This window comes from Littorina saxatilis, unplaced genomic scaffold (genome assembly GCF_037325665.1).
Source record: "Littorina saxatilis isolate snail1 unplaced genomic scaffold, US_GU_Lsax_2.0 scaffold_625, whole genome shotgun sequence".
In the NCBI taxonomy this organism is placed as follows: Eukaryota; Metazoa; Mollusca; class Gastropoda; order Littorinimorpha; family Littorinidae; genus Littorina; species Littorina saxatilis.
Window position 1 is genome coordinate 44,528 of NW_027126042.1, and position 18,949 is coordinate 63,476.

The 18,949-nt window shown below is 45.3% G+C and overlaps 1 protein-coding gene across 1 annotated transcript in view; it reads left to right on the top strand.

Annotated features, from left to right (window-relative positions):
* The window catches only part of LOC138954493 (uncharacterized), a 31,858-nt gene extending 14,005 nt beyond the window's left edge, over positions 1-17,853 (top strand). Inside the window, exons 3-4 of the mRNA XM_070326324.1 lie at positions 9,100-9,283; positions 17,484-17,853. Coding sequence (XP_070182425.1) covers positions 9,100-9,283; positions 17,484-17,853 — 554 coding nt within the window. The remainder of the gene's footprint in view (positions 1-9,099; positions 9,284-17,483) is intronic.
* Positions 17,854-18,949: the final 1,096 nt, after the last annotated feature.

Here is an 18,949-nt window from a genome sequence, read left to right on the forward strand (position 1 = left end):
GAAGAGAGGTACAGAAAAGCGTGCTATCCTTCTCAGCGCAACTACTACCCCGCTCTTCTTGTCAATTTCACTGCCTTCGCCATGAGCGGTGGACTGACGATGCTACGGTCTTGCTGAAACATTGCATTGCGTTCAGTTTCATTCTGTGAGTTCGACAGCTACTTGACTAAATGTTGTATTTTCGCCTTACGCGACTTGTTTTCATTTCACCACAACATTCTTAAAACAAAATTGTTTGCGTTAAAAGTTGGTGTGCATTTGCTGCAATGTATCAAAAATAATAGAGAATGATAAAATTAAAGATTATATCTAAATTGACTTTGCAAGAACTATTAAATACAAATTAAGAAAAGCGATGAATGGAATCATGTTACTTCATGGATGACAGTCTAATTTCAAAACTACTCCCCATATTTAAACTAAAATTGGCTTACAAGTGTGTAAGATGTTTATCTTTGATTTGTTCGAACAATTTTTAGATATTGTTTTCTAAATGTTGACTTTGTGGTAACAAAATGTCTCAAAACATCAAAAATGTGTATCTCTTTAACTGTCCTTCCTAGAGCTAATCCTGTCAAACAAAACATCTCTTAGTATGTCTTATAAATGTCTGCAAAATTCCAAATCATTCTAATGAACAGTTTTGAAATTATCTGGTCATCCATAATTAATTTTATTTTTCATTTAATAATTTTTACTTAGTCAATCGAAGAGCAAATTTTTTTTTTTTATCATATACTATTACTCTACATACATTGAAGCAAAAGCACACCACATTTGAACACAAACAGTTCTGTTTTATGAATGTTGTGGTCAGATGACTTGGAAGAAAAAGAAGGTGTATTTGAAAGTAGCTCCTGCCCTTATTGGACATTTAGAACAAGAGCTTCGTGCAGTCGACTTCCCCCGGTTAGGGTCAGGTTTTACAAACAAATAAACAACAAACTAAAAAAAATACACAAACATGAACAAGCAACAACAACAAAAACCAAAGCAAAACAAGCAAACAAAACAACATTTAAACAAGTCGCGTAACACGGGGGATAACCGGTCAAAGGCCGAACAGAAGCCGAAGGCCGCTCATGACACGTGTGAAGGCAAGTTTTGTCTGTTTTCTAGGTATTGTTTGATTTATGTCGGGATTTAAGGTAAACTACTGATTCAGCGATGACTAAATTTGTTTCTCGATGCATAAAAAGTCAGGGAGCGATTGATATTTGCCCGTAAATAGCCTTCAAAGCTGAAAATGTCCGCGATCGAGCACCGGAAATGGCTGTTCGATGGGTTTTGCAAGTAGAAATGTGCTTTATTTCACCAAATCAGCTCGTATTTGGTGTGGATACGGGATTCTAGAGGACGAAGGAGTCATAAGAGGTGCAAAGAAGTGCTATTTGGGAGTAGAATAAATCTTCCGAGACAGTAGACAAGAGAAGGTCATATTTGAGAGATGCGCGTAGGCCGATTGTCTTTCCGACAAGCGAATGATACAGCAGATTAATCATTCGTTTTGACCAGAAACCTAGTCTCTAGTTTTTTATGAATGAGTTTTTTAATTAAAACAATCACGAGAACTCTCTCGCTTAGCCTAATGGCTGTTCGATGGGTTTCGCAAGTAGAAATGTGCTTTATTTCACCAAATCAGCTCGTATTTGACATCGGTTTGGTATATATATATATTTTCTAATCCTACCGCGAACTGGATAGCAGACGCGGCACGACTGTTGCACCACACTTTGAAGTAAACTCAGTTTTTACTTCAAAGTGTGGGGGGACCTTTGCATCGCCTGTTTGAGCCTGATGATTTTGGCAAAAAAAATGGCAGTCTTTTGGATGAGTGAACAGAAAAAGTGAGCGAGCCAAGAAACATAATGATGTTTGTTATCAGGCTTTAAGCAATGTCCCATTGTTGAGTGTGACGAAAACTCGTGATGACGATTTTAAAACATGTTGGGTCACGCATGGTCCAATCTTACATGGTCCAATCTTACATGGTCCAACCTTACATGGTCCGACCTTACATGGTCCAATCTTACATGGTCCAATCTGACATGGTCCAACCTTACATGGTCCAATCTTACATGGTCCAACCTTACATGGTCCAACCTTACATGGTCCAATCTTACATGGTCCAACCTTGCATGGTCCAACCTTGCATGGTCCAACCTTACATGGTCCAACCTTACATGGTCCAATCTTACATGGTCCAATATAACATGGTCCAACCTTACATGGTCCAATATTACATGGTCCAACCTTACATGGTCCAACCTTACATGGTCCAATCTTACATGGTCCAACCTTACATGGTCCAACCTTACATGGTCCAACCTTACATGGTCCAACCCTACATGGTCCAACCCTACATGGTCCAATCTTACATGGTCCAACCTTACATGATCCAACCTTACATGGTCCAATCTTACATGGTCCAATCTTACATGGTCCAATCTTACATATATGGACCATGTAAGATTGGACCATGTAAGGTTGCACCATGTAAGGTTGGACCATGTAAGGTTGGACCATGTAAGATTGGACCATGTAAGATTGGACCATGCGTGACCCAACATGTTTTAAAATCGTCACCACGAGTTTTCGTCACACTCAACAATGGGACATTGCTTAAAGCCTGATAACAAACATCACTATGTTTCTTGGCTCGCTCACTTTTTCTGTTCACTCATCCAAAAGACTGCCATTTTGTTTGACAAAATCATCAGGCTCAAACAGGCGATGCAAAAGTCCCACGTTTTGAAGTAAGTTACTTCAAAGTGTGGGAAGATCCCCCCACAATTTGAAGTAAAAACTGAGTTTACTTCAAAGTGTGGGAAGATCCCCCCACACTTTGAAGTAAAAAATGGGTTTACTTCAAAGTGTGGTGCAACAGTCGTGCCGCGTCTGCTATCCAGTTCGCGGTAGGATTAGAAAATATATATATATATATATATATACCAAACCGATGTCAAATACGAGCTGATTTGGTGAAATAAAGCACATTTCTACTTGCGAAACCCATCGAACAGTCATTAGGCTAAGCGAGAGAGTTCTCGTGATTGTTTTAATTAAAAAACTCATTCATAAAAACTAGAGACTAGGTTTCTGGTCAAAACGAATGATTAATCTGCTGTATCATTCGCTTGTCGGAAAGACAATCGGCCTACGCGCATCTCTCAAATATGACCTTCTCTTGTCTACTGTCTCGGAAGATTTATTCTACTCCCAAATAGCACTTCTTTGCACATCTTATGACTCCTTCGTCCTCTAGAATCCCGTACCCACACCAAATACGAGCTGATTTGGTGAAATAAAGCACATTTCTACTTGCAAAACCCATCGAACAGCCATTTCCGGTGCTCGATCGCGGACATTTTCAGCTTTGAAGGCTATTTACGGGCAAATATCAATCGCTCCCTGACTTTTTATGCATCGAGAAACAAATTTAGTCATCGCTGAATCAGTAGCTTACCTTAAATCCCGACATAAATCAAACAATACCTAGAAAACAGACAAAACTTGCCTTCACACGTGTCATGAGCGGCCTTCGGCTTCTGTTCGGCCTTCGACCGGTTATCCCCCGTGAACACAGCGCCTTAAAACACAAACAAGTCGCGTAAGGCGAAAATACAATATTTAGTCAAGTAGCTGTCGAACTCACAGAATGAAACGCAATGCCATTTTACTCGTAGCATCGTCAGGCCACCGCTCATGGCAAAGGCAGTGAAATTGACAAGAAGAGCGGGGTAGCAGTTGCGCTAAGAAGGATAGCACGCTTTTCTGTACCTCTCTTTGTTTTAACTTTCTGAGCGTGTTTTTAATCCAAACATATCATATCTATATGTTTTTGGAATCAGGAACCGACAAGAAATAAGATGAAAGTGTTTTTAAATTGATTAGGACAATTTTATTTTGATAATAATTTTTATATATTTAATTTTCAGAGCTTGTTTTTAATCCGAATATAACATATTTATATGTGTTTGGAATCAGCAAATGATGGAGAATAAGATAAACGTAAATTTGGATCGTTTTATAAATTTTTATTTTTTTTTACAATTTTCCGATTTTTAATGACCAAAGTCATTAATTAATTTTTAAGCCACCAAGCTGAAATGCAATACCGAAGTCCGGGCTTTGTCGAACATTACTTGACCAAAATTTGAACTAATTTGGTTGAAAAATGAGGGCGTGACAGTGCCGCCTCAACTTTCACGAAAAGCCGGATATGACGTCATCAAAGACATTTATCAAAAAAATGAAAAAAACGTTCGGGGATTTCATACCCAGGAACTCTCATGTCAAATTTCATAAAGATCGGTCCAGTAGTTTAGTCTGAATCGCTCTACACACACACACACACACACACACACACGCACACACGCACGCACATACACCACGACCCTCGTTTCGATTCCCCCTCGATGTTAAAATATTTAGTCAAAACTTGACTAAATATAAAAACTAGAAGATTGCAAATGCATGGCTCTGGCAAACTATGTCGAAAGTTGATGATTTATATTTGTTACTTGTTTTGCACACAGGCAGAAAACACTTGTAACATCGAAAAGACACACATTTTACTAAGAAACTAATATGGTGTTAACAAAAACGATTCATACTATGAATTTACTCCTAATGTTCAACTCAAATTGCAATAATACACCCAAATCTAACATGTTCCCATATTTAAATTTCCCAATGGTCATTTTGGTATTTGAAATACAATAATTCACAAAATTAATATGATCATTTTTCAAATGTTCCCTAAATCAATCAAATAATTTTTAAAAATAATTCAAAATCATTTTAACTTTTATAAACAAAATCAGTACATACGAGGTATGATCCAGACAAAAGGATCAAATGTGATTTTCGCAGAAACTGTTTTGCGTATCTGGCCCAAAATACGGCAGTCATTAGACCTACTCTCGTCCTACATTGATGCAGAGTCATAAGTGCCTAAGCCAATCAGAAGAGGCCTTAAGGTGATCTTATTTGCGATTGCTTTTGAGCTCTGATTTGACGGCTTTTTTGAGGTCCTGGGTGCAGTAAAACTTGTTCGCAAAAATTCTGATTTTCAAAGAGGGTTTAACAAGAAACCACAAGGTGTGCAATCAGGTTTGGGTAAGGGAACAAGAAACCACAAGGTGTGCAATCAGGTTTGGGTTAGGGAACAAGAAACCACAAGGTGTGCAATCAGGTTTGGGTTAGGGAACAAGAAACCACAAGGTGTGCAATAAGGTTTGGGTTAGGGAACAAGAAACCACAAGGTGTGCAATCAGGTTTGGGTTAGGGAACAAGAAACCACAAGGTGTGCAATCAGGTTTGGGTTAGGGAACAAGAAACCACAAGGTGTGCAATCAGGTTTGGGTTAGGGAACAAGAAACCACAAGGTGTGCAATCAGGTTTGGGTTAGGGAACAAGAAACCACAAGGTGTGCAATCAGGTTTGGGTTAGGGAACAAGAAACCACAAGGTGTGCAATCAGGTTTGGGTTAGGGAACAAGAAACCACAAGGTGTGCAATCAGGTGTGGGTTAGGGAACAAGAAACCACAAGGTGTGCAATCAGGTTTGGGTTAGGGAACAAGAAACCACAAGGTGTGCAATCAGGTTTGGGTTAGGGAACAAGAAACCACAAGGTGTGCAATCAGGTTTGGGTTAGGGAACAAGAAACCACAAGGTGTGCAATCAGGTTTGGGTTAGGGAACAAGAAACCACAAGGTGTGCAATCAGGTGTGGGTTAGGGAACAAGAAACCACAAGGTGTGCAATCAGGTTTGGGTTAGGGAACAAGAAACCACAAGGTGTGCAATCAGGTTTGGGTTAGGGAACAAGAAACCACAAGGTGTGCAATCAGGTTTGGGTTAGGGAACAAGAAACCACAAGGTGTGCAATCAGGTTTGGGTTAGGGAACAAGAAACCACAAGGTGTGCAATCAGGTTTGGGTTAGGGAACAAGAAACCACAAGGTGTGCAATCAGGTTTGGGTTAGGGAACAAGAAACCACAAGGTGTGCAATCAGGTTTGGGTTAGGGAACAAGAAACCACAAGGTGTGCAATCAGGTTTGGGTTAGGGAACAAGAAACCACAAGGTGTGCAATCAGGTTTGGGTTAGGGAACAAGAAACCACAAGGTGTGCAATCAGGTTTGGGTTAGGGAACAAGAAACCACAAGGTGTGCAATCAGGTTTGGGTTAGGGAACAAGAAACCACAAGGTGTGCAATCAGGTTTGGGTTAGGGAACAAGAAACCACAAGGTGTGCAATCAGGTGTGGGTTAGGGAACAAGAAACCACAAGGTGTGCAATCAGGTTTGGGTTAGGGAACAAGAAACCACAAGGTGTGCAATCAGGTTTGGGTTAGGGAACAAGAAACCACAAGGTGTGCAATCAGGTTTGGGTTAGGGAACAAGAAACCACAAGGTGTGCAATCAGGTTTGGGTTAGGGAACAAGAAACCACAAGGTGTGCAATCAGGTGTGGGTTAGGGAACAAGAAACCACAAGGTGTGCAATCAGGTTTGGGTTAGGGAACAAGAAACCACAAGGTGTGCAATCAGGTTTGGGTTAGGGAACAAGAAACCACAAGGTGTGCAATCAGGTTTGGGTTAGGGAACAAGAAACCACAAGGTGTGCAATCAGGTTTGGGTTAGGGAACAAGAAACCACAAGGTGTGCAATCAGGTTTGGGTTAGGGAACAAGAAACCACAAGGTGTGCAATCAGGTTTGGGTTAGGGAACAAGAAACCACAAGGTGTGCAATCAGGTTTGGGTTAGGGAACAAGAAACCACAAGGTGTGCAATCAGGTTTGGGTTAGGGAACAAGAAACCACAAGGTGTGCAATCAGGTTTGGGTTAGGGAACAAGAAACCACAAGGTGTGCAATCAGGTTTGAAGAATGTGTAAGGCAAAAGTGGGATCTTTTGGTCTTTTTGAAACGGAGTTACGGCCCTTCTTTTGTGGAGATTTACATTTTCATGAAGGAGAAGGGCAGTCTGCATTTTGCAGTTTGGTCGCTGACTGTTACTCTTGAGTAAGTTTGGTCGCTGACTGTTAAACTCTTGAGTAAGTTTGGTCGCCGACTGTTAAACTCTTGAGTAAGTTTGGTCGCTGACTGTTACTCTTGAGTAAGTTTGGTCGCTGACTGTTAAACTCTTGAGTAAGTTTGGTCGCTGACTGTTAAACTCTTGAGTAAGTTTGTGTAAAAAGGTACGAGACAATGACAGTGCTGTTAGCAGACACAAAATCGACAGCAACGGGACCTTCCTGGTAAAAAAAAAAAATACAGCGAATAGCCCTGTTTCTGCTTTACAAACCTCGCTTACAAAATAATGTGATGCATCTCGTCAGTTTGGTCTGGACATGCTTTGTTTCTGTGTTCTCTGACACTAAAGTACAAGGAAACAAAAAGTCTCATAATCAGTGACCACAGTAACAACAAATTTTGGTCTACTGGGTTTACAACGGTTGAGCAGATCACGTGCAAGGGGACCCTGATGCTCCTTCCGTTCCAATGTCAGCTAATGAGGCAGCCATTTTACTGTCAGTTTTTGAAGCGGAAGATCAATAAGTAGAGTTCTCTGGATTGTTTCATATGAAAGTTTAAGTTTTGCACTTTATACTCGCATGTACACGTATGTAATCGTATTGCTTACATTTTCACACAGCAGCTACATTATTCTCGTTTCAAGCGCTCTTCGGAAGTTATTTTGGCTTGTCACAATATGGCACATTCTTCACCCTTGTAGACATTCTCTTTATATCCTCATCCAGCTACACTCTTTCAAACAAGTGAAGATTTTAATGGCCTTGACAAAGGACCCTCTTTTGAAGCACAACCAAAAAGTGACGTATTTTAAAACCTCGTCATTTATAACATAGTAACCTAATAATGTCATCTCTTAGAGGTATACCAGTTAAATGGTTGGCCTTTCGAATGATATATTACTTTTCATGATCAGTTGCCTGAGACTTGTATAATCGCGGTTTGATCATTTTGTTTGGCTCATACCTCGTATTTTAAAACCCTTCATCACCTCTTGACAATTAAAACAAGAATTGTTCAAGGGTGTCTATAATTACACGATGAATCCCATCTTGTTGAATAAAATATTGGTTGGGTATATTCTATGCGATCATTTCCAGTGCAACAGACGTACTCTTTCTTCCTTTGGTTAGGGTTAGGGTTAGGGTTAAGGTTCTTCTTGCTAACCCTAACCTAACCCTACATTTTAAAGCCAATTTCCAGTTTCTCTTATAGAAATCTACATGATGTTTTCTTTTCCAAAATTCAAAGGCACTCAATCTGGACATTGATCAACTGGGGTCCTGTTTGTGCGTTGTTTGTGCGATGTTTGTGCATTGTTTGTGCATTGTTTGTGCGTTGTTTGTGCATTGTTTGTGCGTTGTTTGTGCGATGTTTGTGCATTGTTTGTGCGTTGTTTGTGCGATGTTTGTGCATTGTTTGTGCGATGTTTGTGCATTGTTTGTGCGTTGTTTGTGCATTGTTTGTGCATTGTTTGTGCATTGTTTGTACGTTGTTTGTGCGATGTTTGTGCATTGTTTGTGCGTTGTTTGTGCATTGTTTGTGCGATGTTTGTGCATTGTTTGTGCATTGTTTGTGCGTTGTTTGTGCGATGTTTCTGCATTGTTTGTGCGTTGTTTGTGCATTGTTTGTGCATTGTTTGTACGTTGTTTGTGCGATGTTTGTGCATTGTTTGTGCGATGTTTGTGCGATGTTTGTGCGATGTTTGTGCATTGTTTGTGCGTTGTTTGTGCGATGTTTGTGCATTGTTTGTGCATTGTTTGTGCGATGTTTGTGCGTTGTTTGTGCGATGTTTCTGCATTGTTTGTGCGTTGTTTGTGCATTGTTTGTGCATTGTTTGTACGTTGTTTGTGCGATGTTTGTGCATTGTTTGTGCATTGTTTCTGCATTGTTTGTGCGTTGTTTGTGCGATGTTTGTGCATTGTTTGTGCGTTGTTTGTGCGTTGTTTGTGCATTGTTTGTGCATTGTTTGTGCATTGTTTATGCATTGTTTCTGCATTGTTTGTGCGATGTTTCTGCATTACTTATGCAATAATTCTTCTTGCTTTCTCCATGTTTTCTACAGGCGTTCTGGGTCGTCCAAAACAATGCAGTCTATCTGTTGCGCCTGACGACGGCTTTGCGCATGTGCTACCAGGAAGTGACGTATCCTTTGTCTGTAGCGCCACCTGTCTGGGCGCGTTGTCACGTGACCAGCTCATCTGGAAAGATCCCAGTGGCAAGCGCGTGCCAGTAGTGGGAGGCAAGAGGTGAGCGGTGGGTGGTGTGTTCTTGTGTAGAGTGTTTTGGGTTAGGGGAAAGAGGTGAACGGTGGGTGGTGTGTCCTTGTGTAGAGTGTTTTGGGTTAGGGGAAAGAGGTGAGCGGTGGGTGTGTTCTTGTGTAGAGTGTTTTGGTTTAGAGGAAAGAGGTGAGCGATGGGTGTGTTATTGTGTAGAGTGTTTTGGGTTAGGGGAAAGAGGTGAGCGGTGGGTGTGTTCTTGTGTAGAGTGTTTTGGGTTAGGGGAAAGAGGTGAGCGGTGGTTGTGTCCTTGTGTAGATTGTTTTGGGTTAGGGGAAAGAGGTGAGCGGTGGGTGTGTCCTTGTGTAGAGTGTTTTGGGTTAGGGGAAAGAGGTGAGCGGTGGGTGTGTCCTTGTGTAGAGTGTTTTGGGTTAGGGGCAACAGGTGAGCGGTGGGTGTGTTCTTGTGTAGAGTGTTTTGGGTTAGGGGCAACAGGTGAGCGGTGGTTGTGTCCTTGTGTAGAGTGTTTTGGGTTAGGGGCAACAGGTGAGCGGTGGGTGTGTTCTTGTGTAGAGTGTTTTGGGTTAGGGGCAACAGGTGAGCGGTGGTTGTGTTCTTGTGTAGAGTGTTTTGGTTTAGGGGCAACAGGTGAGCGGTGGGTGTGTCCTTGTGTAGAGTGTTTTGGTTTAGGGGCAACAGGTGAGCGGTGGTTGTGTTCTTGTGTAGAGTGTTTTGGTTTAGGGGCAACAGGTGAGCGGTGGGTGTGTCCTTGTGTAGAGTGTTTTGGGTTAGGGTCAACAGGTGATCGGTGGTTGTGTTCTTGTGTAGAGTGTTTTGGGTTAGGGTCAACAGGTGATCGGTGGGTGGTGTGTTCTTGTGTAGAGTGTTTTGGGTTAGGGGCAACAGGTGAGCGGTGGGTGTGTCCTTGTGTAGAGTGTTTTGGGTTAGGGTCAACAGGTGATCGGTGGTTGTGTTCTTGTGTAGAGTGTTTTGGGTTAGGGTCAACAGGTGATCGGTGGGTGGTGTGTTCTTGTGTAGAGTGTTTTGGGTTAGGGGCAACAGGTGAGCGGTGGGTGTGTTCTTGTGTAGAGTGTTTTGGGTTAGGGGCAACAGGTGAGCGGTGGGTGTGTTCTTGTGTAGAGTGTTTTGGGTTAGGGGCAACAGGTGAGGGGTGGGTGTGTTCTTGTGTAGAGTGTTTTGGTTTAGGGGCAACAGGTGAGCGGTGGGTGGTGTGTCCTTGTGTAGAGTGTTTTGGGTTAGGGGAAAGAGGTGAGCGGTGGGTGGTGTGTCCTTGTGTATAGTGTTTTGGTTTAGGGGCAACAGGTGAGCGGTGGGTGGTGTGTCCTTGTGTAGAGTGTTTTGGCTTAGGGGCAACAGGTGAGCGGTGGGTGGTGTGTTCTTGTGTAGAGTGTTTTGGGTTAGGGTAAACAGGTGATCGGTGGGTGGTGTGTTCTTGTGTAGAGTGTTTTGCTTTAGGGGCAACAGGTGAGCGGAGGTTGGGTTCTTGTGTAGAGTGTTTTGGGTTAGGGTCAACAGGTGATCGGTGGGTGGTGTGTTCCTGTGTAGAGTGTTTTGGTTTAGGGGCAACAGGTGAGCGGTGGGTGTGTAGGGTTAGGGGCAACAGGTGAGCGGTGGGTGTGTAGGGTTAGGGGCAACAGGTGAGCGGTGGGTGTGTAGGGTTAGGGGCAACAGGTGAGCGGTGGGTGTGTAGGGTTAGGGGCAACAGGTGAGCGGTGGGTGTGTAGGGTTAGGGGCAACAGGTGAGCGGTGGGTGTGTAGGGTTAGGGGCAACAGGTGAGCGGTGGGTGTGTAGGGTTAGGGGCAACAGGTGAGCGGTGGGTGTGTAGGGTTAGGGGCAACAGGTGAGCGGTGGGTGTGTAGGGTTAGGGGCAACAGGTGAGCGGTGGGTGTGTAGGGTTAGGGGCAACAGGTGAGCGGTGGGTGTGTTCATGTGTAGAGTGTTTTGGGTTAGGGGCAACAGGTGAGCGGTGGGTGTGTCCTTGTGTAGAGTGTTTTGGGTTAGGGTCAACAGGTGATCGGTGGGTGGTGTGTTCTTGTGTAGAGTGTTTTGGGTTAGGGTCAACAGGTGATCGGTGGGTGGTGTGTTCTTGTGTAGAGTGTTTTGGGTTAGGGGCAACAGGTGAGCGGTGGTTGTGTCCTTGTGTAGAGTGTTTTGGTTTAGGGGCAACAGGTGAGCGGTGGTTAGGTTCTTGTGTAGAGTGTTTTGGGTTAGGGGTAACAGGTGAGCGGTGGTTGTGTTCTTGTGTAGAGTGTTTTGGGTTAGGGGCAACAGGTGAGCGGTGGTTAGGTTCTTGTGTAGAGTGTTTTGGGTTAGGGGCAACAGGTGAGCGGTGGGTGTGTCCTTGTGTAGAGTGTTTTGGGTTAGGGGCAACAGGTGAGCGGTGGTTGTGTCCTTGTGTAGAGTGTTTTGGGTTAGGGGCAACAGGTGAGCGGTGGTTGTGTTTTTGTGTAGAGTGTTTTGGGTTAGGGGCAACAGGTGAGCGGTGGGTGTGTAGGGTTAGGGGCAACAGGTGAGCGGTGGGTGTGTCCTTGTGTAGAGTGTTTTGGGTTAGGGTCAACAGGTGATCGGTGGGTGGTGTGTTCTTGTGTAGAGTGTTTTGGGTTAGGGGAAAGAGGTGAGCGGTGGGTGTGTTCTTGTGTAGAGTGTTTTGGTTTAGGGGCAACAGGTGAGCGGTGGGTGGTGTGTCCTTGTGTAGAGTGTTTTGGGTTAGGGGAAAGAGGTGAGCGGTGGTTGTGTCCTTGTGTAGAGTGTTTTGGGTTAGGGGCAACAGGTGAGCGGTGGTTGTGTTCTTGTGTAGAGTGTTTTGGGTTAGGGGCAACAGGTGAGCGGTGGGTGTGTTCTTGTGTAGAGTGTTTTGGGTTAGGGGCAACAGGTGAGCGGTGGGTGGTGTGTTCTTGTGTAGAGTGTTTTGGGTTAGGGGCAACAGGTGAGCGGTGGGTGGTGTGTTCTTGTGTAGAGTGTTTAGGGTTAGGGGAAACAGGTGAGCGGTGGTGGGTGTGTAGGGTTAGGGGCAACAGGTGAGCGGTGGGTGTGTAGGGTTAGGGGCAACAGGTGAGCGGTGGGTGTGTAGGGTTAGGGGCAACAGGTGAGCGGTGGGTGTGTAGGGTTAGGGGCAACAGGTGAGCGGTGGGTGTGTAGGGTTAGGGGCAACAGGTGAGCGGTGGGTGTGTAGGGTTAGGGGCAACAGGTGAGCGGTGGGTGTGTAGGGTTAGGGGCAACAGGTGAGCGGTGGGTGTGTAGGGTTAGGGGTAACAGGTGAGCGGTGGGTGTGTCCTTGTGTCTGGAACAAAATCTACAAAAAAGTTAGGTTTGACGTCATTAGGTTTGACGTCATTAGGTTTGACGTCACATACGTGTTATCTCGAATTTCTGACGCGTTGGGGCCATGGAAATGACATTTTTTTTAAACCTTTCAGAATAGGGATCTTTTGCTCATCCAAAAAGATGACAAAAACGATGCTTGGTGGCTTGTTGTCAGACCAGCGTTTTTCGTTGTTCCTCGGGGATCACATAGCCTTCGGTTTTCATATTATCCAACCGCGGCATTCTGCCTTAGTCGATAAATATAAAACCGAAGAAGACCAACAACAAAAAGCTGGTCTGACAACAACCCAGCCAGCAAGACATTAGCGGCCGATAATCGGCCGAACACCCTTCAAAAAGTCGGGCCGGTGACGTCAAAACATACGACGCGGGTGTTGGCCCGACTAACTTTTGCAAAGAGGCAACGAGGCGGCCGACAGGCGGCCGAACACCTGCACTATGGCGGTACGCATCCGGTCCGATGTTAATCGGCCCGATGACTTATTGGACCTGCGGCCCGACAGCTTATGCCGACATCGGGAAGATATCGATTTCAGCGGGAAGACATCGGGACGATGTCGGCATAAGGTGTCGGGCCGCAGGTCCAACAAGCCATCGGGCCGATTAACATCGGACCGGATGCGTGCCGCCATAGTACAGGTGTTCGGCCGCCTGTCGGCCGCCTCGTTGCCTCTTTGCAAAAGTTAGTCGGGCCAACACCCGCGTCGTATCTTTTGACGTCACCTGCCCGACTTTTTGAAGGGTGTTCGGCCGACTATCGGCCGCTAATGTCTTGCTGGCTGGGCCGGGTGCAGCTACAGATACAGCAGTATGTACCACCACCCCCCCCCCCCCCAAGTGTAACAGTGCAAAATTCACTTACAGCTACAGCTACAGCAGTACAACCCCCCCTCCCCCCAGTGTTACAGTGGAAAACAAACCTACAGATACAGCAGTGTGTACAACCCCCCCTCCCCCCCTCCCCCCCCCCCTCCCCCCCCCTCCCCCCCCCCCCCAGTGTAACAGTGCAAAACACATCACCAGCTACAGATACAGCAGTATGTAGAACCCCCCGCCCCTACCGCCCTCAATGTAACAGTACAAAACACACCTACAGCTACAGATACAGCCGTACACCCCCCCCCCCCTAAGTATTACAGTATAAAACACACCTACAGCAACAGATTCAGCAGTATATACAACCCCCCAAGTGTAACCGTGCAAAAATTACTTACAGCTACAGCTACAGCAGTATGTACACCTCCCCTCCCACTTAGTAACAGTGCAAAACACACCTACAGCTACAGATACAGCAGCATGTACAACCCCAACCCCCCAACAACTGTAACAGTACAACACTCATTTACAGCTATAGATTCAGAATTATGTACATCCCCCTCCCCCCGCTGCCACCACTGTAACAGTACAAAACATACCTACAGCTTCAGATATAGCAGTATGTACAACACTCATCCGCCTTCCCCCGTGTAGAGTGCAAAACACACCTAGACCTACAGATACAGCAGTATGTACACCCCCCCCCCCTCCTGTGTGCAAAACACACCTACAGCTACATATACAGCAGTATGTTCAACCCCCCCCCCCCTCCCCGCCTACTGTAACAGTACATAACACACCTACAGCTACAGATACATCAGTATGTACAAACCGCCCCCCCCCCCAAGTGTAACAGTACAAAACACGCCTACAGCTACAGATAGATCAGTATGTACACCCCCCACCCCCCCCCCCCCCCCCCAAGTGTTACAATGCAATACCTACAGCTACAGATACATCAGTATGTACACCCCACCCCCAAGTGTAACAGTGCAAACCACACTTACAGCTACAGATTCAGCAGTATGTACTCCACCCCCACCCTCCCCCCCCCCCCCCCAGTGTAACAGTGCAAAAATCACTAACAGCTACAGCAGTATACCCCCCCTCCCCGTACAGCTACAGCAGTATAAACAAGAAGGGCAAAGCCCATACGACTCACATGCTTGACCTTTACATGACCTTGACCTTCAGGGTCAAGGCTGAAGGTCAAGGTCAAATAACTAAACCTAGCAATGACATCATACACTAAGAACTGCTTTACACATTTTTCCTACCAAAATACATGTGACCTTGACCCAAGGTCAAGGTCATCCAAGGTCATGCAACACAAAGCTGTTAATTCAAGACATAGGAAGTACAATGGTGCTTATTGGCTCTTTCTACCATGAGATATGGTCACTTTTAGTGGTTCACTACCTTATTTTGGTCACATTTCATAAGGGTCAAAGTGACCTTGACCTTGATCATATGTGACCAAATGTGTCTCATGATGAAAGCATAACATGTGCTCCACATAATTTTTAAGTTTGAAACAGTTATCTTCCATAGTTCAGGGTCAAGGTCACTTCAAAATATGTATACAATCCAACTTTGAAGAGCTCCTGTGACCTTGACCTTGAAGCAAGGTAAACTAAACTGGTATCAAAAGATGGGGCTTACTTTGCCCTATATATCATATATAGGTGAGGTATTCAATCTCAAAAACTTCAGAGAAAATAGGAAAAATGTGAAAAATAGCTGTTTTTTAGACAACATGTATGGCCCCTGCGACCTTGACCTTGAAGCAAGGTCAAGATGCTATGTACGTTTTTTGGGGCCTTGTCATCATACACCATCTTGCCAAATTTGGTACTGATAGACTGAATAGTGTCCAAGATATATCCAACGTTAAAGTTTTCCGGACGTCCGGACGGACGGACGGACGACTCGGGTGAGTACATAGACTCACTTTTGCTTCGCATGCGAGTCAAAAATCACTAACAGCTACAGCAGTATGTACCCCCCCCCCCCCTCCCCGTACAGCTACAGCAGTATATCATGCAGCTACAGATACAGCAGTATGTACCACCCCCCCCCCCCCCCCCAAGTGTAACAGTGCAAAATTCACATACAGCTACAGCAGTACAACCCCCCCTCCCCCCAGTGTTACAATGGAAAACAAACCTACAGATACAGCAGTGTGTACAACCCTCCCCCAATCCAAGTGTAACAGTGTAAAAAAACCACCTACAGCTACCGCAGTATGTACACCCCCCCCCCCCCCCCCAACTGTAACAACACAAATCGCACCTACTGCTACAGATACAGCAGTGTGTTCAACCCCCCCTCCCCCCCCCCCAGTGTAACAGTGCAAAACACACCTACAGCTACAGATTATGAGATACAGCAGTATGTACAACCCCCCCCCCCCCACTGTAACAGTACAAAACTCATTTACAGCTACAGATTCAGAATTATGTACACCCCCCCTCCCCCCGCTGCCACCACTGTAACAGTACAAAACATACCTACAGCAGTATGTACAACACTCCACCGCCTTCCCCCGTGTAGAGTGCAAAACACACTCAGAGCTACAGATACAGCAGTATGTTCAACCCCCCCCCCCCCCCTGTGTGCAAAACACACCTACAGCTACATATACAGCAGTATGTTCAACCCCCCCTCCCCCCTACTGTAACAGTACATAACACACCTCCAGCTACAGATACATCAGTATGTACAACCCCCCCCCCCCCAAGTGTAACAGTACAAAACACGCCTACAGCTACAGATTCAGCAGTATGTACACCCCCCCCCCTCCCCAGTGTTACTGTGCAAAACACACCTACAGCTACAGATTCAGCAGTATGTACACCCCCCCCCCAAGTGTGCATCAGTGCAAAACACACCACCAGCTACAGATAGATCAGTATGTACAACCCCCCCCCCCAAGTGTTACAATGCAATACACACACCTACAGCTACAGATACATCAGTATACATACACCCCACCCCCCAAGTGTAACAGTGCAAACCACACTTACAGCTACAGATTCAGCAGTATCATGAGTATGTACTCCACACCCCCCCCCCCCCCCACTGTAACAGGACAAAACACACCTACATCTACATATACAGATACAGCAGTATGTACTCCCCCCCCCCCCCACTATATAACAGCAAAACTAACATTAAAAGCACAAAAAAAAAAGAAATTACTTACTCGCTCCATCCGTCGGTTGTCCTCGAGTTGACGTTAACAGCTTGAACACACCTGTAGGTTTCCATCCGTCCTTGGCTACACAATTTTAACTTGTCAACTATCACCGCCACCACGTGGCACTGGGACCAGCACTCAGATTGAGATCCCGAGGCGACATTCGTCTCGGATAACATATCATCAATGTGCTGTCCAATGATTCGCAAGAATGTCTCTTCTTTCGATATTAACTTGAACTAAGAAAACAAATAAACTTCGCTCACGCGGGAAAGTAGGCTCAGCCGGCCATGTTCACACTCAATCTTGTTTACCGTAAGGAAAGCTATTAGAGTATTTCAAGTATATATGATGGCGTATTTTTAAAATGTAAAACTCATGGTTTGAGCTCATGCTGTATTTGATTGCAAATATACAAACAAAACTTACAATTAATTATCCTACTCCTATGTGAAAAAGTCAACAAATATGAATAATTTAGTTTCGCATTTGCAGGGTCATGTCACGCCGTTCCCGACGCTTAAACAGGGGACGTAACAAATGTTAAAATAATGATAATAAATTCAAGTTGTTATCTCCCGTAACTCTGCATATTTTTATCGACAGCAACATTGCGTCGGGCCGATGTCGGGGTTTATTACGTACATTTGCCGAGTTTTACACACAGTCAAAACGATATCGGCGCGAAAACGGACGACGACACACGACATTTGACGACGTCACCCGACTGAAATCGTCAGTCGGCCGACGAAAGCTTGCTAGCTGGGAAGCCACCAAACTTTGATTTTGTCATCATTTTGTATGAGCAAAACTTCGCGCAACACAGCCAGTGACAGCGTAGAGGTATGGGTGTGTGTGTGTGTGTGCAGGGTACAGGCAGTGAGCTACAACCGCTGGGCGGTGAGCAGACTGGTGGTGAGCGCGGCACGACCTGCAGACTCCGGGGTCTACACCTGTCAGATCCAACACCAGCACCGTCTGCTGCAGTACACTGCCTTGCTGCAGGTGCAAGGTATGTCGTCATCACCACCAGTGACGTCATCATCATCATCATCATCATCATCATCATCATCATCATCATCATCATCTTCATCATCATCATCACCATCATCACCATCATCATCATCATCATCATCATCATCATCATCATCATCATCATCATCATCATCATCATCATCATCATCATCATCATCATCATCATCATCATCATCATCATCATCATCATCATCATCACCATAGCCGCAACCACCACCACCCCCACATCAACCACCGTTTCCAGCACCACCAAAGTAGCTGTCTCGTGTAAATATCGAGAAATGTGTTGAAAAACAGTGGTTAGATCCATCCTACTCAGCTAACACTTACTGTCACCTTATTCCAGAAAGGTTCGCATTGTTCTGGTTGACCTCAGGGAGTCACGACTCTTTGCAGTGTGTGTGTGTTGCTGTCAGGACTTGGTCTACTGTAGTTTCACCTCAGGGAGTCACGACTCTTTGCAGTGTGTGTGTGTGTGTTGCTGTAAGGACTTGGTCTACAGTAGTTTCATCTCAGGGAGTCACGACTCTTTGCAGTGTGTGTGTTGCTGTCAGGACTAGGTCTACAGTAGTTTCATCTCAGGGAGTCACGACTCTTTGCAGTGTGTGTGTTGCTGTCAGGACTTGGTCTACTGTAGTTTCACCTCAGGGAGTCACGACTCTTTGCAGTGTGTGTGTGTGTGTTGCTGTAAGGACTTGGTCTACAGTAGTTTCATCTCAGGGAGTCACGACTCTTTGCAGTGTGTGTGTGTGTGTTGCTGTCAGGACTTGGTCTACTGTAGTTTCACCTCAGGGAGTCACGACTCTTTGCAGTGTGTGTGTGTGTGTTGCTGTAAGGACTTGGTCTACAGTAGTTTCATCTCAGGGAGTCACGACTCTTTGCAGTGTGTGTGTTGCTGTAAGGACTTGGTCTACAGTAGTTTCATCTCAGGGAGTCACGACTCTTTGCAGTGTGTGTGTGTGTGTTGCTGTAAGGACTTGGTCTACAGTAGTTTCATCTCAGGGAGTCACGACTCTTTGCAGTGTGTGTGTTGCTGTCAGGACTAGGTCTACAGTAGTTTCATCTCAGGGAGTCACGACTCTTTGCAGTGTGTGTGTGTTGCTGTCAGGTCTAGGTCTACTCCCAGCCAGCAAGACATTAGCGGCCGATAATCGGCCGAACACCCTTCAAAAAGTCGGGCCGGTGACGTCAAAACATACGACGCGGGTGTTGGCCCGACTAACTTTTGCAAAGAGGCAACGATGCGGCCGATAGGCGGCCGAACACCTGCACTATGGCGGCACGCATCCGGTCCGATGTT